At 46.7% G+C, this 24,010-nt stretch overlaps 1 protein-coding gene across 1 annotated transcript in view; it reads right to left on the bottom strand.

Annotated features, from left to right (window-relative positions):
- PAH (phenylalanine hydroxylase) overlaps window positions 1–24,010 on the bottom strand; it is a 75,406-nt gene that overhangs the window by 17,263 nt on the left and 34,133 nt on the right. Inside the window, exons 5-7 of the mRNA XM_047788162.1 lie at window positions 10,773–10,840; window positions 3,415–3,611; window positions 866–1,001 (exon numbers count right to left, since the gene is read on the bottom strand). Coding sequence (XP_047644118.1) covers window positions 866–1,001; window positions 3,415–3,611; window positions 10,773–10,840 — 401 coding nt within the window. The remainder of the gene's footprint in view (window positions 1–865; window positions 1,002–3,414; window positions 3,612–10,772; window positions 10,841–24,010) is intronic.

The following is a 24,010-nucleotide window of genomic DNA, read 5'->3' as shown; positions in this document are numbered from 1 at the left end:
GCAGCCAAGGGGTCTTAGGTGTATGCCCAGCAGGATGCAGAACCAAAGAGCCAGTGTCCTGAGGGACATTATCCAGGCCCCAGAGCAAACTGTGGCTCACAAACACCTCCCATCCCAAATCCTCTCCTTGGTATTGACATGCTGGGCAGATAAAACACGCTCGGTCACTCCTCTTGGGAACTAAATAGTAACAATGACGACGGTGACGATGCTAATAATGATGATGTTTCTCTCTTTTTCCGGAGGGGCAGCCATTGGTCAGAGAAGAAAACCTGCATTTATTGAACACTTGATGTGCCAGGTTATGGAGAACAGGCCTTTTAATTTATAGGAATGAACTTTGCGGGCAGGGAAAGATCATTTGGGATGTCCTGCTGACTTTTTCTAGAAGTTGCTTAAGTGCTGTCTGGCTAAGAAGAGATCTAAGTGCAAAGGTAAGAAGCATGTGCCCAGTCATCCTCTACTCCAGCCGAGCCCAATCCAGGCAGCGAGACATCGGAGTCATCTAGGTGCGGATTCAGGAGGTGGGGGGCTGGCCTGGCCATCCCTTGCTCCTGTTCCCCCTGGACGCTTCTTAGCGCTGACTCCTACAGTCTCTTGGGGATTGGAACGTGACCTCTCATTCTTTCATTCAGAGGAGATCTGAACCTTTGATCCACAAGATGCCTAAATCTCCATTCAGTACCATCTGTTTGGACCGGGCAAATCCCCAGGGGAGATGAACTTCTCTCACCGTGCTGTCATCAAACAGTGCAGGCAACTGGTGGTGTGGACCAGCCCACAGTGAACCCAAGCCTTGTTCCCGGAGCAAGGAGCGATGGTGCTCGCTGTGGCGGGTGGCTGGTGGCAGGAGGACAGTACTCACGGTTCAGGTGTATACATGGGCTTGGACGCGTGTCTGATGTACTGAGTGCAGTGGAAGACTCGGAAAGCCAGGCCACCCAGGAAATCCCGAGACGAAAGCAGGCCGGCCACAGGTCGGAGGCGGAAACCGGTGCAAGCTGGAAGCAAAGGAGAAAAAGCTCAGAGCCCATGGCAGAGGGCCTGCGGGGCCTGCGGACCCTGAGGCAGGGCAGTGCTACCCTCAAGGGCCCAGGAGCCTGGATGCTGAGGCCAGGTGATCTGGCTTCAAATCCAAGTCCCAGGACTTGCTCGCCGGGCAATTTGAGTCAATTCACTTCCCTGGGCTTCAGTGTCGTCATGTGCAAAATGGGATAGGTACTTCCTAGGAGAATCAGAAGAGCTAATCAATATAACATACGTAGCGCAGAGTCCCGCACATGGGAAATTGGGAAACCGCTGATGAATGCAGCTTTCGTTATTGTTTGTCAGGGTGGAACCCTGCTTCCCTCCTTCTCACGTTTTCAGAGTGGGGAGGGAATTTTCATGCCGCCGCCCAGGAGGGAAGAGTATGAAGGGAGCACTGCTAGCTTCTCACATGGTTCACACAGTACAAGCCACGAGCAACGGTGACTTCTCCAGTTGCAGCATTTGAGACGAGGAAAGGAACATTCTCAACTGGACCCTTCCTGCCCTTGGTCTTTCTTCACTGCCCAGACAGGAGCACAGCCCGGTCTGCTCTTGACCAGGCGATGGACTACACTGTGCCAGTGAGTGGGTAAGCAAGTTTACCTAGGCCAGGGGTAAAATCTTAAGAAGCCCGTTTTGGCTGCACATCTATACCACCTGTTCTAAGGAGCTTTTATCAGTAATAAATTTGATCGCCCCTCTCTGATTCCTATATGTCTCTCCATTTGTTTCAAACTTGGGAGGAGAAGAGTAATGGCAGTGACCATGATAATAACAGCTAAGATGACACCATATTTGTGAGACCCAGTTCTAAGCACTTTGCATAAACGAATTAATCTGCATCATAATGCTAGGAAGTAGATGCTCTTATTATCTCTATTTTACAGACGGGGGAGCTGAGACATACAGAGGTTAAGGCTCTTGCCCAAGGTCAAAGCTACCAGCAGTCTGGCTTTAGAGTCTGTTTCCTTAATCACTACTCTATACCTCCCCAACTGCTAGTATTACTGATTTTTCTTCTCCTTGTTGGCCATAGCCACATGGGGAATTAGCAAAAGAATGTTTTTAAGACCCCCTTGTTCCTCCACTTAATATGCCCTAGACCTTCAGGCTGAAGTTCATTCTGCTTGGGCTGCTGTTCCTCTCTTTATCTGAGAAGTCAAGACTCTAGACAGAAGGAATTCAGAAGGTCCCCAGCCCAGTCTATCCCCGATACCACGTCCCTCCCTGGCTTCTTGCCCCTGAGCTGTCCATGTCATCTCGGCAGAGTTCAGAGGCACAGAACACGCCATTTATATAAGCCCGTGATCTGTCTCCCCACTTCCCCTCATCTTACCGGGCACACAGTAGATGCTGAATAGGCATTAGTTGACTGTTTATTTTGGTTTTGCTGAATTAACACCTCTTGGGAGAAAGGAAAACACGTATTTCCCCTGGAAATGATGAGCAGGTCAACCCAATCATGTAATTTTTTTAGCCACTGAGTTACTCTGGTTCCAGTTCTGCCCCAGTTTAATGAGTCCCTACCATTCACAGTGTGCAGCACTTTGCTTTCACGTTCAGTATCTTATTTCTTTCTCAGAATTGCCCCATGAGAAAGGCTAAAAGGCTAACAGTCCCCACTTGACAGGTGGCAAAACTGCGGTTGGTTCTCCCAACTAGAGAGGGTCAAGACAGGATTCGTACCAGGTGCACAGACTCAGGCCTCAGGTCTCTTGGCACAAACAGTACATTTCTTACACAAACACACCCTACAGCCAGCTCGTAGCACAGCAGGAGCTGCAGGGAGAACCCAGACTTGTTAGTCACTTTGGGCTTTGAGTATAAAAAATAAAGTACTTTTCAGGAGTTTCCATTGTGGCTCAGTGGTTAACGAATCTGACTAGGAACCATGAGGTTGCAGGTTCAATCCCTGGCCTTGCTCAGTGGCTTAAGGATCTGGTGTTGCCATGACCTGTGGTGTAGGTTGCAGACATGGCTCGGATCCCGTATTGCTGTGGCTGTGGCTGTGGCGTAGGCTGGCGGCTACAGCTCCAATTAGACCCATAGCCTGGGAACCTCCATATGCCACGGGAGCGGCCCAAGAAATGGCAAAAAGACAAAACATAAAAAAAATAAAAAATAAAGTACTTTTCAGGATCATGGAAATGGCAAAATCCACAGCTAATGCCTTTTCTTGGATGGCAGTAGACTAACCGTGGGGGCCTGAGGGGAGGCAGAGCCCAGCAGGGAAACAGTGAAATTCTGGTTTTCCTGGGAGAATCTGTCTTCCTGCATCAGCACAAACGCACTCACGCGCACCTCGGCCTCAATTTACTTTCTTCCCTTTACCCTGCGCCCCCCCCTCCCCCGGCCCTCAACCTTTTGACCCAGATGTGGACTCACACTGCAGAAACTGAGAAACTTCTTCCAGCTGGGGAATATTATCTTCGTGGAAACCACAGTACTTTTCCAGAAGTGGGAAAATGTGATTGTACTCGTAGCAGGCGTGGGTTTGATACAAGGATTTCAGGTTCCTGAACACCGTCCCCCACGTTTTCTTTTCTTCCTCTGTGTACTCCACTCGGGGGATGGGCTGCCCACTAGGATACAGACAGGAAACACTTGTCTGCGGCAGGGTCCGTGCAGACTAGAGGGTGAAGGAGCCTCCGCAGGAGATGGGGCCAGAGTCTGAGAGCCACCACCCCCAGACAACAGTGGATTTCATAAGTTATGCGAAAGAGGAAAATTCTACTTCTTGGTATAGGATTCACGTGATGTGGTTAAGCAAGAATACAAGCTCTCACCTCACTCAGAGCACCAGGGAATTCCTCTCATTTTGGAAAATCACTTGGCTTTTCTTTTCTTTCTCTCTCCCTTTCTCTCTCTCTCTCTCTTTCTTTCCTTTCTTTCATGGCCAGACCTGCAGCATATGGAAGTTCCCAGGCTAGGGATTGAACCCACACCTCTGCAGTGACCCAAGCCGCTGCAGTGGGATTCTTAACCCACTGCTCCACCACAGGAACTCCTCACTTGGCTTTTCTGCTCTCCTATTTCCTATTCTTTACCCAGTATGGGAATTCACTTGCCTTCAAGGGCCTGTAACATAAATATGTCAAGTAGCAGGTATAGATTAGAGGAGGGTGGGGGCTGGGAAAAGTGAAGAATGCATCCCCTTTCTAAACAAAGGCATCCAAGTTCAAATAAAACAATACAGAGTTTTGTGTTGTCAATGAAAGCACTTCTAACTATGGGCTAAAGTGCATTTCCTATGTGCACCATGAGTTTCAAATCCCTTGTTTAGTGGGCATGTACTTGCTGGATTTGATATCTCTGCCCTTAAGAAGTTATAAAGGTATTTAAATGCATGCTGGGTCTAAGATCCAGATCCATTTACCTGGCATCTCTGGCTATGACAGAACAAAACTACGGGCAGCTTGTTAAAGTACATGTGTTGGACCTGCCCCCAGATCTTGAACCTGTCGGGGCGGGGGGGTGGGGGGGAGAGCCCAAGCATCTAGATCCTAATAAGCTCTCAGGTGACACGCTATAATCTGAGAGTCATTAGTTCGAAAGTTCCTTTTGAAAACCATCTAAGAGGGAGCTGTGTTCTGAACAGCAAAAACAAATGAAAAGCAAACAGAGCCTGAGTTCAAAGACCAGTGACCGCTCTCTGGGCTGCAGGCCTGTTTCCTAACAGGGTACACAGTGTCTGGGACAGGGCGAGGCTGTTTACCTTAGAATCATGGATCATCTTCAGGACTTCAGGGAACTAGGTCCCTCTTGCCCTTTCAGAGTTGTAGCTCTTCCAAGGACATTAAGGCAAAGTCATTGTTATGTTCCACGAAAAGATGGGCAGGGATCGGGGGAAAAAGACCAATTTTTTGCTGAAGAACTGAAAGCAAGACAAGCTTAGAAGCTTCTGTGATGGTGTAGGGACTGTGAAAAGATGCTCAGGTCAGCCCTTGCCTAGAGATGCACCACTGGTTCAGGCTGATGCAAGAAAAGAAGAGGCTCGGAGTTCCCGTCGTGACTCAGTGGTTAACGAATCCGACTAGGAACCATGAGGTTGCAGGTTTGATCCCTGGCCTTGCTCAGTGGGTTAACGATCCGGTGTTGCCGTGAGCTGTGGTGTAGGTCGCAGACATGGCTCAGATCCCGCATTGCTGTGGCTCTGGTGTAGGCCGGCGGCTACGGCTCCAATTAGACCCATAGCCTGGGAGCCTCCATATGCCGAGGGAGCGGCCCTAGAAAAGGCAAAAAAAAAAAAAAAAAGAGGCTTTGGAAACTGACAGAGATGGGTTCACTGCTTCGCTCTACCACTGCCTCGCTGAATGGCTTTGGGCAACTTAGTGAACCTCTCTGAGCTTAGTCTGTATAGCCCTTGTGCTAAGAACAAGCAGCACTGGAGGGTGTGGAGGAGAGTTAAGTGAAAGGCTATGTATAAAGTACCTAACACTGGTGCTGACAAATAATACCACTGGATAATTGGTAATTACCATTACAATGGATTCCTGTTCTGAAGAGAAAGGTATTTGCTATTTCTGCAACAAATTTTCAGGAGAATAATATTCTGGGCACTCAGACGTCCCCCTGGTTGACATTTGCGCTGCCGGGGGTTCAGTATTCATTCTGGTTCTTTCAGTAAAGCACCCTTCTCTCTTCTGAGTCTGGAGGTTCAGATATGGGGAGATGCCACCTTCCTGCCTTCAGAGATGGGCACGTGACCAGGCCTGGCCAATTAGAGTGCCTCACTTCCTTGGCCACAGTGACTGGCTGAGAGATGGGCCCATGTCCTAATCTGAGCCAAGGAGACTCAGAGAGAGAACTTTTGATGATTCTGTTGAAAAAAGACAGAACCTCTGGTGGGTTGGCGGTGCTGGGCTCCATCTCCGAGAGACATGAGGCCAGTTCCTGAGAGTAAGGCCACTACTGGGGAACACCAGAGTCAGGAGGGAGAGAGAATGAGATGCTGGGTCCCAAGCCACCTGTGCTGCAACTACTCCACTTTTCACTTACTGGAGTCTATAAAATCCCCACTTTTTGTTTGAGCTGACTTGCAGCTGAAAAATACAAATTCCTATAATCCATTAGTGTATACTTACATAAAAGTTTAAAGCCCACCCCTCACCCCAGGAACAATCAAAAGCTGCTGCAGCTGCCTTCCAAGTGGTTCCAGACACAACGCCCAGCTCCATCTCTGACTTAGCACTTTTCATCTTCACTAACTTGCGGTCTCTTAGATCCATGCATTCACTCACTTAACAAATATTTATTAAACACGCACAGTGCTCTGGCAATGCAGCCCTGAACAAAACTGTCAAAAGTCCTTTGCAATGGAGTGTTGTTCAGCAGTAAAAAGGAGGAACTCCTGCCACATGCAAAGACATGAATGAGGGTATTCTACTAAGTGAAATAAGCCAGTTACAGAAGGTCAGGTAGTGTGTGATTCCACTTACATGAGGTTTGTAAAAGAATCAAGGACACAGAAGCAGAATTGAATGGAAGTTGCCAATGGCGGAGGGGGGGGGGGGACATAAGGGTGTGATTCAACAGGTATAAAGTTTCAGTTATGCTAGATGATTCCTTTCTAGAGGTTGGATGGACAATACTGTGTCAACAGTCACTGTTACTGTACAGTATGCTCATACATTGGCTAGGAAACTAGATTTCCTGTTAAGCATTTTTACTGCATAAAAAAGAAACATCCCTGCCCTCTTGGAGCCTACGTTTTTAGTGGGGGGAGGGGGCAGAAAAGCTGCACAATTTTGTTAGATGGTAAGTGTGAGGGAGGAAAAGAAGGGCAACCTATGGGGAACGTTAGGCTGCGGTTTTGATCTTACGTGGGACACTGGAGAAGACCCGGCTGAGAAGATGCCATGTGACTAAAGACCCAAGGAGGTGAGGCTTCCCTGTGGAGCCCTCCTCTCACCTACACACACCTGTCTGAGGTTCTGCCTCAGCTGCCCCGCAGATTCAGCCAGTCAGCACCCAGCCTTACAGTCTGGGGAGGGAGGCTGTGCGCTTTACTTAGTTGCTGGAGCAGCTCATCCCAACTTAGACATCGATGGCCCAGGGGCAGGAGACTAGAATTTGAGTGGTGACTCTTGCAGCTTCCAGGTGGTGGGAGACCTGGGGCAAGTTTTTGTCACTCTCTGATAATATACATCATACACATATGATAATATAAATCATACATATATTCTAAACAAGGATAATCAAACCTACCTTATAATGTTGCAGTGATCATCAATGTGTAAAATGCTGCCTTGATGTAGTAAATTCTTCAGAATTTGGTTTTACACACACACATACACACACACACTCACACACACACACACACCCCAATTTCCATGGTCTACCTAGGAATTAACCTTGGCACATTTTCTTCCATCTTCTCTTTCCACCAAGAGACCTGAAGTTCTTCAAGATCCTCAGTCTTTGAATATATTGTCAATTCTTTTTATCAAACCATGATCTCATTAAGTAAAATACATGATGATATTTTGTGAAGACTATCCCTTTGGCCCAAAATGAGTTACCGTTAAAGCCATTGGTATCCCTCTTTAAAAAAAAAAAAAAATGTGTTAAAGAGAAGACACTGGTTTTGAATTATTCCACTCACCAAACATGGCATTCAAGGTACTCCAGAACCTGGTATAACTTTCCTTTTTCAGTTTTATTTTACCCCAAGCCCCCACACATGTAATTATTACCAAGACAAATAATTTTGTGCCCCCCAAATACAACAGCAATTTGTCAGTGCCTCTTCAACCTCATATGTTAAGACTGCTGTTAAATATTCTTAGGGAGGAGAGTCAGAACATGGCATGGGGACGGGCAGAGAAGGGGGTGGCTAAGAGTAGCAGGGTTGAACTGCTTCCCTACTGTCTAGAGTAATGAGCTCTGGCCCCAAAACACACACAGCTCAAAACAAAAGTCCTGTTTCTAGCCAAACCCACCCTCTCATTCATGATCCACATTCTCTTCGTTGGTAAACTCTTGCTCAGTCTTCAATTCTCAGTCTGTTGCTTCTTCCTAGCCTATTCCCCCAGTCTGCATTCAAATTCTAATTAGATGGCCTCATGACACCCACATTTTGATTTTAGTAATACTTATTGCATTTACTGTCCTTTTTGTCATTGCCTGTCTTTCTCCACAGTCCCTCAGGGGACATGGACTCTGCTGGTCTAGCTCTTGGCGTTGGGTCCTAGAACACAGTAGGCACCTTTTATCAACAGATCCTGTGATTCTATGACTCAATAGGCAGGAGTTTGATCCCCATGTGGGATGATGAGTGGGAAGGTGCTCGCGATTGGAAAGTGGGACCTTTGGCAGGAAGGATGGCAGAGCCCGAGGGAGAAGGCCAAAGTTGAGTCCTGAAAGGCATTACAGTTTCTGGGTAGGAGGAAAGAGGCTGGAGGAGATTGAGAAGAAGCCTCAGAAAGGAAGAGGGAAACCAGCAGAGAGTGGAATAGACTCGATTCTCCTTATTTGCAGCAGTTCTGGTCCACGAAGTTACCATGATCTCTGAGTGAGTGAACACGAAATCGTTCTCCTTAGCAAAATACAGACTCTTCGCAACTCATAGAACCTAGCCTTCCTTGTGTGTGCTTCTGCCTAAAGATACCCTGTTGAATATAGATGGTTGATTGATTCATTCCCACTGAACCCACAGCCAATAGCACTGCAACTCAGGCCCAAAGGAAGTGCATTATCACCCATGTTCTCCATTAGGTACGTCAGAGCCATGCTGCACTTGGGAACACCAGACAGTGCTTCAGAGATCCACCGGAGGGCCATTTTAAACAGCAAAATTACCAATAAAAAGAACCCCCAAATTCAACAAACGTGGCTCTAAAGAGACTGCAAAAAGAACACTTGTTGACAGCCGAGAAGCGGCACCAAGCAGGCAGTGTTGCCTTATTTGACCTCAGCTTATGCATGAGGGGGACTCCAGTCCTTCCCTGCTCTGAGCATGTCTGGGAACAAGTGAGAAAGTGCCCCCAAGCTTGGGGAAGGGAGAGGGTCTCAAATAAATTTAAGCAAGTCATCCTCAAATAATGAGAGTCAACTGTACCAGACCCCAAGCGAAAAGACAACTGCAAAGAAGGAAGGGATAGTAAAGAGCATCAGAAGCTCAAAAGAGGGAGCTGAGGTCAGAAATAGGCTTTGAATTGGAAGACAAGTTCCGTCCCTAATGAGTCATGACCTTGCGTACACCCCTTAACCATCTGGGATTCATCTATACAAGGTGGAAAAGACCTCTGGTATTCCTCGCAGTACCAGCCATCTACAGATAGTTTTCCAGAACTGCTTTAACGTATCTGATGACCATCCAGAATGGTGAGGCATTCCACCAATTCCACACTTCTCCATCAGCTGAAACATTTTTATGGAAAAGAGCTTGAGGGGGACCAGTTTCTCACCTCAAATCCCACGCAGGAGTGAGTTTAGCTCATGAGCAGCTCCTGGCTTATATGGAGAAGACGGGTCCCCAGACACTCCGGGACCTGGTCGAGAATGCCTCTGCAGTTAAACAAGCCTGAGGGCAACACCAGACCACGCCACCTACAAATCCTATGACTTTGGCAGGTGACTGAACCATGTTAAGCTTTAGTTTTCCCACCTGAAAAATGGGGAATTGGGATTAAGACGGAAGGAAATCACATGAACAAAGCATTTAGTGAAGCCCAAGGTAGAGCGAGGGGCTCATGAATGAGACCCGTTACAACTGACTGTCTGAAGCGGACGCTTGTCCGCCCCTGGATGGATGGTGTCCACCTGACTGCACTGGGGCCACCGCGGGGACGGAGGAGAGAGGCCATCTTCCTCTGCGTCTCCTGCTCGCCACAAACCAAGGTCCAGGGGGGCCTGGCTCTGACTAAGGTCAGCACTGTTCTGGGTCCTCCCATTGCTAGGAGCCACTCAGAGAAGGGCGTTTTCTCGTTTTCTCTGGAAGCCCTTCCCTTTGGAAGGTAGGTCTTTACTGGGTATCCAGAGCCTTAGCTTCTCCTTTACCTCCCCTGGACTCTCTCCAGCCATGTAAGTATCAGCAGCTCAGGGTTCCGAACATCTTGATGGTTTGTTCTCATGCCCGTCTTCTGTCCCACCCTAAGCTCAGAAATGGAGCTCAGGTCCCCTAAGTTTCTCAAGGTAGAAATATTTCTGTGCTTCCTGAGGACTTAGAGTAGCAAAACAGTTCTCGTCCTTTTAAATAACATATTTGACATTTGCGTGTTCCTTTGGTTCACATTTGGTAGAGGAGGAGCGTAGAACCCCAGAGAGAAAAACGGTAACTCTTCCTAAAATTGCCCTTTGCATCTGGGTCAGATCAGATAAAAGCAGAACCTGGAGGCTTGGCTCTAGTGATTCACTGATCCAGTAAAGCAGCCACTCCTACTTGAATGTAAACGATTCTCTTTTTCCTTCTTCCCGGTTTCATGACCAGAGGCTGTTTTATTTAAGGCCTTTTAGAGTTACTTCAGACATCACTGCATAATTACACAACAAAGCTGGGAAGAGAGCTGGGCCCTGGCGCAGTGGATAATTTGTTTTGTCTAGCGGCAATTCTTTAATGTGTGTTATTGAAGGGAGGGTTTAAACACACAGGTGGATGCGCGCGCATGCGCACATATGCACAACACACTCACACACACAGGTAAGGATTCTCTAAGATGATGGTATTTCCCAACCTTGGGCAAGGGAGAGGCAGGCAAGGCTGGGTCTGCTCCCGACCCCCAACCCCCCACAAGCAAACTTACTGTCGATAGTTGTAGGCAATGTCAGCAAAGTACTTCCGTCTTGTTCGGTATACAGGATCTTTAAAACCCTAGGAAGAAGAGGGACACTTGATGTCTCCAGGCTTTGGTGCATCTATGCACGACTTGAATGAGGGCCCTGGAGCTCTGACAGTACATCTCTCTGTCCCCTGATTCTCCTTTGAAAATAAAGTCTCAGTTAACCCGAGTATAAGCTCCCCCACCAGGTATTAAGAATGACACATTACTAGCATCATGTTCAATTCAGTGTGAACCTCTTGGGGTTCCAGAATGCAAACGGTGCCCAGGTTTTAAAGACATCTCATCTACAGCATTTCTCACCTGTAAACTTGCTAAGTTAGGCAGAAACTGTCTGTGAAGGAGATACACAAGAGTCACTAAATTCCTGACCAATAATATGTGTCCGGCACTGTCTCCTAACTTCTTGATAGGCAGACAGGTACAACTGCTATTGCAAGTGTTAAAAATATATATATATACCCTTTATTGAGTGTCTATTATGTGCCCGTCTATGTGTGAGAAGAACTTATTTTATTTATTTATAATTTTCACAACAAATGTGAAAGGTACACTGGTAGGAGTATCCCTTTCTTTGCAGAATAAACAGCGGCTCAGCAAATATGAAGCCAGGATTTGAATCACCCAGTTTCATGCTCCTCTCACTTCACTTTAGCAAATGTCAGCCTTTACAACTTGACAGGGGCTCAACTAACTGAGATTCTGCCTCAGTACATAAAAAGGATGATGACAATTTCTCCTTGAGGCTGACTTGCAGGCACCTTTCCCCAACAATGTGTAAGCAGTGAAAAGAGGCCAGATGTGTTTTTCAGTGTTGCGGGGCTGGAATGGGGGGAAGTCACATCCCTGAGTTGGAGATGATCACAATTGGATAAAAGGACATTTTCTTTATGTGTTCTTCTTGGAGTTTTACTGTTTCAGGTCTTATATTTAAGTCTTTCATGCATTTCAGGTTCATTGTTGTGAGTGGTGTAAGAAAGGGATCTAATTTCCTTCTTTTAACATGTGAATATCCAGTTTTCCCAACACCATTTATTGAAGAGACTGTTTTCCCCATTGATATTCTCTGCTCCCTTGTCAAATACTAGTTGACTACATGTACACGAGCTTATTTCTAGGTCCATTGGTTCATCTGTCTGTTTTTAATGCCAGTATCATACTGTTTTGACTACTATAGCTTTGTAATAGAGTTTGAAATCAGGATGTGTGATTCCCCCAGCTTTTTTCTTCTTTCTCAGGATTGCTCCTAGATGTTGGTTTATGGAATGAGTTTTTGGCAATGACGTCAAAGGCCCAAGTGAGAAAAGCAAAAGGAAGTAAGTACATCCAACAAAAAAAGCTTCTGCACAGCAAAAGAAACAATGAATAGGATGAAAGGCAGCCTATAAAATGGAATAAAATATTTGCAAACCATACATCAGATAAGGGGTTAATATCCAAAATATATATGGAACTCACAACTCAATAGAAAAAAAGTCAAATCATCTAATTTAAAAATAGGCAGAGGATCTGAACAGGCATTTTTCCCAAAGAAGATATACAAATAGCCAACAGGTACAGGAAAAGATGCTCAGTATCACTAATCATCAGTAAAATGCAAATCAAAATCACAATGAGCCGTCACCTCGCACCTGTTAGAATAGCTGATCTCGAAAAGACAAGAGGTAAGTATTAGCGAGAATGTGCAGGAAAGGAAACCTCTGTGCACCACTGGTGGGAATGTCAGTTGGTACAGCTAACTTGGCAAATAGTATGGAGGGTCCTCAAAAAAGTAAAAACAGATCTACCCTATGATTCAGCAATCCCATTTGTAGGTATATATCCAAAGGAAATAAAATCACTCTCTTGGAGAGGAATCTGCTCTTCCATCTTCACTGCAGCCTTGTTCAAACAGTCAAGACATAGAAACAACCTAAGTGTTCACTGGCAGATAGACGGATAAAGAAAACGCCGTCTATACATACAGTGGAATATTATGCGTCCATAAAAAATAAGGAAACCCTTCTGACCACATAGGGGGACCTTGAGAGCATTTTACCAAGTGAAATAAGTCAGACAGAAAAAGTCAAAGGCTGTTTTGGCCAGATAATACGAAGCCAAACTCATGGACAGAGAGGACATTGCTGGTTTGCAGAGAATGGGAGTGGGAGAGACGGGGATATGTCGGTTAAAGGGTCAAACTTCTAGGTAGACGATGAATAGGTTCTGGGGATCTAATGCACAACGTGAAGATTACAGTTAACGGTGCTGGTTCATAGACTTGAAAGTCGCGAAGAGAGTAGATCTTAAATGTTTGCATCACAGACAGAAACGGCAAGTAGCTGAAGCGACAGATGTTTACCATGCTGGTCATTTCTCAACATATACACGTATCAAATCGGCACCTCAGACGTACGCAACGGTATGTGTCCATTATATTCCAATAAAGCTAGAAACGTCACGTTCCAAAAAATGGATCGTAATCTGAATTTCAGTAAGACAAAATAAATGTAGTAGAACTTTGCTTTGTTCCCCGCAAGCAATAACGGATAAGCTGGGTAAGCCATGCCATCCATCCCTTTACCCTGCAATTTCTCTGCCCCACCATCCCTCCAAACGAAGGCATTAACGGATTGAAAACAAAGGCTGATGTCATGGAGGGTCCTGTTTAAAGACTCTTTTAAAAGGATAAGTGCTCCCTGACTTTCAGACTTTGGGGGTTTTTTTTGTTTTTTTTTTTAAGTCAAGCTCTATTAGTAATTCCAAAGAACCAGGGGTTCACGTGTATCATGTAATTTCACCTGAGAAGCCCTGGCCCAGAGTCTGGCATACAGAAAGAATGACAAGCGCTCCTTGAAAGAGGGAAGGAAGCAAAGAATAAGGGGCAGGGAGGGATAAACAGAGGGAGGCAGCAGGGAGGGAGGCATTCCCTGTTTTGTTTCCTAGGATGTGTTTTGAGAAACAGAGAAATCCAAATGGTTCACACTGGAAAAGTAAAATTACCCTGCATCTTTCCTTCCAAAACTAAATCCCAGGTAAATTAAGTGATTATTTGGTTTAGAAAAGAGCCCACGACATGGTTATTACAAAGGATAACTGCAGTATTTCCCCTAGAGCACTGAATGGTTTTGAAGCATTCATTCCAGATAGGAAAGCTCGGGAATCGGAAAACTGAAAACTCCTGCTGGGTTCAGCTCTACCGGGTGAAGATAAGTTGCTGTGGGATGATGCGGCCAGAAAATGGGACATTTTGATTTCTAAGCAGCACGACCACACCCATGGAGGAATCTGGCTGCTGAGCTCAATGAACACATCTCCATACTTAGGGCTTAATATACAACGTTAATGGGGTTTTTTTTGGGGGGGAGGGGGTTGGTGTTTGTTTGTTGTCTTTGAGGGCCACACCCACAGCACATGGAGGCTCCCAGGCTAGGGGTTCAATCGGAACCACAGCCGCTAGCCTACACCACAGCCACAACCACGCCAGACCCAAGGCCCATCTGCGACCTGCACCACAGCTCACGTCAACGCTGGATCCTCAACCCACTGAGCAAGGGTAGGGATCAAACTTGCAACCTCATGGATCCTAGTTGGGTTCACCAACTGCTGAGCCATGACGGGAACTCCCTAGAATGTTAATGTTTGTCCTGCATATAAAGACTTTGGCACTGCCAGGTGCCTTGGAGAAAACCTCTTTTTATATTGCAATCTAGACACGAAGAAAGCAGAGCCCACAGAGCCATTTGCCCAGGGGCCCTGAACGACAGAACCAACACCTCCACCTGGGTTGTGTGGTCCTCCCCAGGTGGCGGGTTGAGGGTTGAGACCGGTAACCAGGGAGACAAATGAACAATTCTTTTAACCAGTGGCTTTCCACCTCGTTATGCTGCCTCTAGCAGTGGGATGCTCATGATAGCTTCTCTTCTCCATGTGGCTCTTTATCATTCAGCCTCAGTGTACTCTGTCTAGGTAGTTTAAAATTTTTTTTCCAGCCATAAAAAAAAAAGCTTAATCTAAAATTTTAGGAGTTCCTGTTGTGGCTCAGCAGTTAACGAACCCAACTAGCATCCAGGAGGATGCGGGTTCGATCCCTGGCTTCACTCAGTGGGTTAAGGATCCGGCGTTGCCATGAGCCGTGGTGTAGGTCACAGATGCGGCTAGGATCGTGCGTTGCGGGACTGTGCATTGCCGTGGCTGTGGCTACAGCGGCTACAGCTCCAACTGGACCCCCAGCCTGGGAACCTCCATATGCCTCGGCTGCAGCCCTAAAAAGACAAAAAGACACACACAAAAATTGTAGGAGTTCTCTGGTGGCCTAGCAGTTAAGGATCCACAGTTGTCACTGCCATGGCTCGGGTTACTACTGTGGCATGGGTTTGATCCCTGGCCCAGGAACGTCTGCATGCCACAGGCGAGGCCAAAAAATAAAAAAAATAAGATAGAATGTACATCCAGTAGCTATCCACTATGTCAGAGGGATTATATAAATCATTTAAGAATGAAATGATGGAATAAATATATCAAAATCCAACAAACGGCAGGAAAATTGGAGCTCTTTTATTCTTCTATACCACTTATGCTTTTGATTTTTCTACCGTGAGTGTGGATTTCTTTTACAACTTGAAACAAAGTAAAATAATATTAAAAATCCATCTTAACTCACTAGGGAAGTGATGGCAGTTTCATACATGGAGCTACCTCAACACACCCCTATATAATATACTACACAGATTTTCTCTGTGGGAAGGTTTCTAACCCTGGCCCTCTACAGTGCAGGGTTTCAAAGAAGCTCATCATCAGTCTGCAAAGGAGCCCTGCCCACCAGATTGCCCAGACTTTTGCTCTCAGTTACCAGTGAAAGAGATCAGCAGCCTCGGAGTTGTCTCTCCGGGCTTTGCCCTGGTATCCTTCGGGTTGCCAGGTGACCCCAGGGCTTCAGCAGCCAAGCGAAACTCACTCTGAATGAAGTTACTCTTGCTGATGACTAATCATCCTGTCTCAATTTAGACTAATAGCAGCAATTTCAGTAGCACTGCATGTAATTTATTTATAATCGCCCTGTCTCAATTAAGCTAATAGCAGCAATTTTGGTTGCACTGCATGTAACCAAGTATGTTTTGACAGGAAAATCTATTGCTGGTGACTGAGTGGGGAGGGGGAGGGGGATGAGAGGAGAAGTGGTGGGAGGAAGTGGAGAGAATTCTACTGGATGCAAAGGTGCAACATCACACCCACGGTCCACACACAATCACTTTTCATCTCAGCATTTCTGTTACCTGGGATGTGGACACGAGTGATTTTGATTCAGTGGGGATTTGGGGGAGGCAGCAACTATACAGAAAAGCCTTCTGAGTCTTCTTCCAGCCTGAGATCGTTAGGTTATCCTGCCTTGATCTCGTGCCTGGAATTAAAGCTCAGAAGTGCCGTCTTTAGACTAGAGAGAAGAACAGGGGGCTTACAGTTGGACGGGCTGGGATGGATTGCTGACCCATTCGGTCATGAGCAGCATGGCCTGATGTTGGTCCCTTCACCTCCCAGAGCCTTAGTTTCTTCATCAGTAAAATGAAACTAGCAATGGTAGCCACCTCACGGTCTCGGATGGATGTGGTTAGATAACATAAGCAGGGCATCAAGTAGAATTCTGCCTACAAAGGAGACACTCAAGAAATGATGCATTTGTGCAAAATGGTGGGAAATCCAAAAGCTGAGAGGTCTGACTCAGAATAATAAAAGGATATTCTCTGGAATGGTTCACTGAGTCCCATCACCAATCCCTGGGCTTTAAAAAAAATTTTTTGTCGTTTTTTGGGCTGCACCTGTGGCATATATAAGTTCCCAGGCTAGGGGTTCAACTGGAGCTGCAGATGCTGGCCTACAACACAGCCACAGCAACACCAGAGCCGAGCCACATCTGTGACCTATGCTGAAGTTTGTGGCAATGCCAGATCCTTAACCCACTGAGCGAGGCCAGGGGTCGAACCCACATCCTCATGGATACTAGTCAGATTTTCACCCCGCTGAGCCGCAACTGGAACTCCTCCCTGGGCTTTTTAAATAGCATCTGTCAAATTCTTGCCTTGCTATTTATATTTCATCTGGAGCAATAATGAGGTTTTTTGCATTCTGTGAGCCCCACACCAACTGGAAGAAGGATGGTACACAGGAGACAAGAAGTTCAAAGTAGTATTTTTTAAAGTAACTGACATCCTGTAGACACTCACCAAAGATGTGCAACTCAGTAGACAAGGACAGCGCTGACCTCGCCCCTCCCCTCACCCACTCTGTGTTGCCATGGTCACCCCCTACCAGTAAGGCCAAGAAGACTGTCTTGGAAAAGATTAAGATCCTTGGTGGCTCCAGGGAGTTCCTGCCGTGGCTCAGTGGTTAACGAATCCGACTAGGAACCATGAGGTTTCGGGTTCGGTCCCTACCCTTGCTCAGTGGGTTAAGGATCCGGCGTTGCTGTGAGCTGTGGTGTAGGTTGCAGAAGTGGCTCGGATCCCGTGTTGCTGTGGCTCTGGCGTAGGCCTGTGGCTACAGCTCCGATTAGACTCCTAGCCTGGGAACCTCCATATGCTGCAGGAGCGGCCCAAGAAATAGCAAAAAGACAAAAAAAAAAAAAAAAAAGATCCTTGGTGGCTCCAGCCAGTAACCTGGGAATTCACTGGGTACATCTCTCCTTTCCACATTCAGCAATCAATTTTTGTCCATTTTTTCCTGCCAAACATCTTGAGTCTGTCCTTTTTACTTTAATCTCATTGCTATGCCTTCATTCAGGCCCCAATCACTTCTTTCCCAGCGTCTATGTCTGTTTTCCAAGTGGCCTGTCTTTGTCTCCTCCCCACACCCCCTCCCTCCCTTCAGCCCAAGGAGACTTATACTACACAAATCTATTCTCTCCCCTCCTTCCAAACTTTCAATGGCTTCTCATCACTTTTAGGATAAAGTCCAAAATCCCTAACATAGACCACGAGGCTCCATCTGATCTGGCCCTGCCTATGTTTCCAACTCTGTGCTGAACCACGATTGCCCAACCCGGTGTTTATCTGCAAATTTGTCCATCTGGTCTAACGTGACTTCTCTAAACACACCATGCTTTTTCCCAGGTTCAGCATGGTTCCCACATCCTGTTCCCTCTGACTGGAACACTTCCACACTCTCCTGGACCAATAAGCTATTATTTGGTCTTTCTAACTTGGTTCCAACTGCATTCTTAGAAATCTACCTTGGCTTTTCTGAAGGTTATTGGTTTCCCTCTGCAATAGACTCCCTCAGCGACCTGAGTGTTTCTCCTTTCAGACAATCATTATATACTGGTTAATAATTATTAAACTCGGGATTCTGTTTATCTTATTTATCACTGGATTTTCAGTGCAAAGCAGACTCAGTATACTCCTGAGTAGATGCTTTTAAGAAAAATTATGCAAAACTTAGGCAAAAAAATTGTGTGTCTTTTGAAAGTCCAATGAGATCACTGTTTAACAAGCCTACTGTACGCTATCTAGGGGCGGGAATATTTGTTTGATGTGCAATTTACTACTTCCTAAGGTCCGAAGTCTTCAAAGGTAGACGCGTACTTATAGAAGAGTTGCAAAATATTTATTTTATGATCAAGTTGCAAATGTTTCTGTCCAACAGAAAACACTCATGGTTATGGCTTGATTGTTTCATTGGACCTATATCATGGGAACCCATCTTTGCAATCTCATTCCAGCATCCTAGTCTTCAATGACCATAACTATTTCGGTCTCTTGCATCTTCCTTTGCAACGTCTTTGACATCTTGTTGCTGCCCTTACTATGGACGCAACAGACCTTTGACAGATGTTTACTAGCCACCTTTATGACGGTTGGTTTTGGCTTTAATTTAAAAATTGTGCTTTGACAGAGCAGCAGAGGGAAGTATAAGAAGTCTTTGATGACTCAACTGGCTAATGATCCTTAGAACAGACCTTGACAGGGGCCTCAGATGGAGAAGGTTGGATGGACAAAGGAAGAGGCAAGGAGAGAAGTACTGGAAAGACAGGCTTCCTCTTGGGGAAGAACAAGGGTCTTTGGGGAGAGTGGGAAATCTCAATGTCTACGCCTTGAAAGGTTGAAAAGCATTTACGAGATTTAGATAAAGACGTAGAAACAGGCCCGGAAAAGCAGCTGCACTGGTTAATGTGTTCTCCACCAGAAAGCCTCCCCTAGTGCAGATCTGCTTGGACCCAGCTCAGGTGCCAAAGAAACTGGAAGAGGGAGCTCTGGGGTTGGGGTCTTGGCAGCAGAGGCTGGCGGTGCTCCCCAAGATCTGCCCTTGCCGGCCTTCAGAGAACATTGCTAAACCACTGCTCCCAGTCTCTCTGGAACATAGGAGTGGCCCTGTGACCGAACTACAGTCAGAGGAATTTGAGGGAAGGGATGCATCCCCATCAATCCCAGACCATAAAAACCTCTCTAGAGAACTGCTCACTCTCTCTTCATCCTTGTCTGGCAGCATGGAGACAGCTCCCAGGATCTGGTTGAGGGGCCACCACTGGATGGAAGGAGAGTTGGTCTCTGCAAGACTGTATGGAGCAAGTTCCCTAATGACCTACCCTGGAAATAAACTTTTCTTGGGTTTGCCCATAGAGAGGGGGCTGCTGTCAGACAAGCACAGAGCCCGCTCTGGTTACTAGAGGGCTCACCCCAGATCTCCCTTTTTCCAGAAGTCGTCCCTAACTATTCCAATCCATGGAGACCTTAGAACTGACAGCATCTGCTATCTGACTCATTAAACATGGTGCTTAATCACACACTTTTTTTTTAATGGCCACACCCACAACATATGGAAGTTCCAGGGCCAGGGACTGAATGGGAGCCACACCTGTGGCAGCTCTGGATCCTTTAACCCACTGCCTTGGGCTGGAGATTAAATGTACCCCTCTGCAGCCCCAGCCGTTGCAGTTGTGTTCTTTTTTTTTTTTTTTCCCCCTAGCTCCGCACCCACGGTGTATGAAATTTCCCAGGCTAGGAGTCGAATCAGAGCTACAGCTGCCGGCCTACACCACAGCCACAGCAAGTGGGATCCAAGCCACAGCTGCGATCTACACCACAGCTCACAGCAACGCCAGATCCCCGACTCACTGAGCCAGGCCAGGGATCAAACCCCGATCCTCATGGACACTAGTAGGATTTGTTTCTACTGCGCCACAACGGGAACTTCCTGCAATTGTATTCTTAACCCACCGTGCCACAGCAGGAACTCCAATCATCTACTTTTTATATGCTGCAATTTAACCAAATATTATGATGAAACACTACCATTCAAGATAATGCTGCTAGGTACTCCATTAAAAAATGGATTTCAGGAGTTCCTATTGTGGCTCAGCAGTTACAAACCTGACTAGGATCCATAAGAATGCGGGTTTGATCCCTGCTCTTACTCAGTGGGTTAAGGATCCAGCGTTGCCATGAACTGTGGTGTCGGACGCAGACACGGCTCAGATCCCGAGTTGCTGTGGCTGTGGTGTAGGCCAGCAGCTGCGGCTCTGATTTGACCCTTAACCAGGGAACTTCCATATGCCACAGATGTGGCCCTAAAAAGACATAAAAATAAAGGGGGGGTGGGTTGGTTCCATGGGTAAATAAATTTTAAGGATCGTTAGGTTGAATGGGTTTTTTTTTTTTTTATGGGATTTTCCAGCGCCTCTCATGAGATAACGGGACTTGTATGTGCTTAAAATGAGCTTCTAGAATACAGCAGATCTCCCTTTGATGGTGAGATTTTTTTTGTTTTTCAAAGACTGCAGTTTGAGGATCATGCACAGGACCCTTCACTTGAATAAGTCCTATGAGGCTGTGAACTTACTGGGATCTGATGCTCTGTGTTCATAATTTTAAACACAGTGCACACAGTTCTACAGCATCAGTGTGAAAAGCTTAGCCTGGGGAAGAAGGCGCTGGAAGGCTTTAGGGAAGCCAAGATACATGCTTGGGCCTTAAAAGATGAATAGAGCTTTGCCAGCAGGGAAAGAGGTGAGAGGAGATGACACGCACAGGAGCACAGAGGCTGGGAAATGGTCAGAGAGAGTCTGTGCTGGAAATGAGAATCCAACAGACCCATTTGGATTGGGGCTGCCAGGCTGTGTCCCAGCCCCCTCTGGCCACCTTTGGGAAGACCAGATGTCCTCCCTCTACCCCACCACTGAAGGCCTGGAGGGCAGGGACCAGGTCTTACTAGTCATTTCAACCGTCTTTCCTTTACACGGCCGGAAACAGACACAGTTCCCATCCACAATTTCTCCTCCGCAAATGAGAAAATTCAACCCTCCCGGGAGATGGTTATAACATTTACATCTTGAGAATGAGGGTAAAAGCCAAGACATGGAATCAACCCAAATGTCCACTGACTGGATTAGGAAGATGTGGTGTATATACACAATGGAATATTGCTCAGCCATAAAAAAGAACAAACGAATGCCATTTGCAGCAACAGGGATGGAACTAGAGACTCTCATCCTGAGTGAAGTAAGTCAGAAAGAGAAAGACAATCACCATAGGCTATCACTTATATCTGGAATCTAACATATGGCACAAAGGAAACTTTCTACAGAAAAGAAAATCCTGGACTTAGAGAATAGACTTGTGGTTGCCAAGGGAGAAGGGGAGGGAGTGGGAGGGACTGGGAGCTTGGGGTAAATAGATGCAGACTGTTGCCTTGGGAATAGATTAGCAATGGGATCCTGCTGTGTAGCACTGGGAACTCTGCCTAGTCACTTATGATGGAACATTTAATGTGAGAAAAAAGAATGTATACATGTATGTGTACCTGGGTCACCATGCTGTACAGTAGAAAAAAATATATACACAAATAAATGATAAAAAAATTAAAAATAAATAAAATTAAAAAAAAAAAAAAGAACGAGGGTAAAGCACAGTCCCTGGCATCCAGTCTGTGGTCAGTGCCGAAATATCAGCTACAAATGTCATTTGCTGAACAAATGTTTGCGGAAGGAAGAAAGGAAGGAGGAAAGGTGAGAGCCTGGCAGGTCAGCGTGCCCGTCTCACGTCCCACTTCACCACGGCTCAGAGGCAGGTGCCCTTTACCCTGTGTTTTGGGAACGGTCCTTGTTTGGCCGCACTTCTCCAAGAGGCTGTTTGCGAGGCCCCCAAAGTGAGCTGCTGGGTCAAGTGTCAGCGCGTGCTGCCAAGGGCAGGGGTCGGGGAGGCTCAGCCTGGACGCCAGGGACAGGGAGGAACAGAGGGTCCTTTCGGGAAGAACAGCCGAGCCGCTCCCCACATGGAGGCCAGGCCCCGTGGGGCCAGTGAGGCTGCGCGAAGCACCCTGGAGGGTGTGCTCTGTCCTTGGCCCGTCCGTTCCCGGGACCTGATGAGAAGCCACAGGAACAGAGAGAGCCTGGCCTCCGAGGCAGGGGGACCGTGTACCTGATAAAGTGTGTTTTTAAGATAAAATCCACGATGCGGGAGGCCAGGGAGTCAAAGACGTGGGCTGGGTCTAGAAAGAGAACGAATTCCAGGGAGTTTTAAGAGCAGCCCCGACTGCCCCTGAGGACCCACGAGGATAAAGAGAGGGAACAGGCCGTATCCATAGCCTGGCCTCTTCTGCCACCGCTCCCAGCGAGCCGGGAATGCGGCCAGCAGAAGGGACGGGCGTCAGGGCAGGAGGATGGAGGTGGGCGAGAGGAGAAAACACCCTGATGGGCCGGGCCCAGGGACTGGGTCAGGGCCGGCCAACAGCTTTGCGGACGAACCGTATCTTGGGAGATGCTTTGCTTTCCCCCTGGGCGGACGGCAAAGAGGCCCAGACCCAGACTTGTCCACAGGGATAGGGAGCTTCTGGAAGGGCTCCTGTCACCCAGGCCAGGGGAGTGGGCTGCATTCTACCCAGGAAAGGGGGGGCAGGGATCCAAAGGCTCCAACTCGACCTCGAGTTTCGGGAGGGGGGCATTTAAATAATAGATACCAGGAGCCTGAAGAAAACTGACTATCCTTAGATTAAGTCATTTCACAAGCAAGCATCAGAGAAGCTAAGCTACACGGAGGTCACACAGAGATGCAGAGGCAAGACGATTCCCTGCGGAATTATCATCATAGTGAAAGACCAAAAACCCCATACAAGCTCACCATTGGGGGCTGGTTAGTAAGTTATGACACTGCGATTAAAAACATACATTCGCTGTAAACTGGTACAGCCACTATGGAGAACAGTTTGGAGATACCTTAGAAATCTATACATAGAACTTCCACATGACCCCGCAATCCCACTCTTGGGCATCTATCCGGAAAAAACTCTACTTAAAAGAGACACGTGCACCCGCATGTTCCTTGCAGCACTATTCACAATAGCCAGGACATGGAAACAACCCAAATGTCCATCGACAGACGATTGGATTCGGAAGAGGTGGTATATATACACAATGGAATACTACTCAGCCATAAAAAAGAATGACATCATGCCATTTGCAGCAACATGGATGGAGCTAGAGAATCTCATACTGAGTGAAATGAGCCAGAAAGACAAAGACAAATACCATATGATATCACTCATAACTGGAATCTAATATCCAGCACAAATGAACATCTCCTTAGAAAAGAAAATCATGGACTTGGAGAAGAGACTTGTGGCTGCCTGATGGGAGGGGGAGGGAGTGGGAGGGATCGGGAGCTTGGGCTTATCAGACACAACTTGGAATAGATCTACAAGGAGATCCTGCTGAATAGCATTGAGAACTTCATCTACTCATGTTGCATCAGAAGAAAGGCTGGGGGAAAAATGTAATTGTAATGTATACATGTAAGGATAACCTGACCCCCTTGCTGTACAGTGGGAAAATAAAAAAAAATAATAATAATAATAAAAATATATATATATACACATTTGCGGAATTCCCGCTGTGGCTCAGAGGAAACGAACCCAACTAGTATCCATGTGGGCTCCCTCCCTGGCCTTGCTCAGTGGGTTAAGGATCCGGCGTTGCCACGAGCTGTGGTGTTGGTCACAGACATGGTATCTCGGATGTGGCGTTGCTGTGGCATAGACTGGCAGGTATAGCTCCCATTTGGCCCCTAACCTGGGAACCTCCAGATGCTGCAGGTGCGGCCCTAAAATATATATATATATATATAAAAGGAGGAGGGAATTCATTCTTTGCTTCAGTGTATAAAATACTTTCTCATTGTAAAAAACAAACAAACAAACAAAAAAACAAACAAAAAAAACAAGCAGAATGGTACCAAGAG

The sequence above is a fragment of the Phacochoerus africanus genome, chromosome 7 (assembly GCF_016906955.1).
Source record: "Phacochoerus africanus isolate WHEZ1 chromosome 7, ROS_Pafr_v1, whole genome shotgun sequence".
Taxonomy (NCBI): Eukaryota; Metazoa; Chordata; class Mammalia; order Artiodactyla; family Suidae; genus Phacochoerus; species Phacochoerus africanus.
This window is presented reverse-complemented; position numbering and strand designations above follow the sequence as displayed.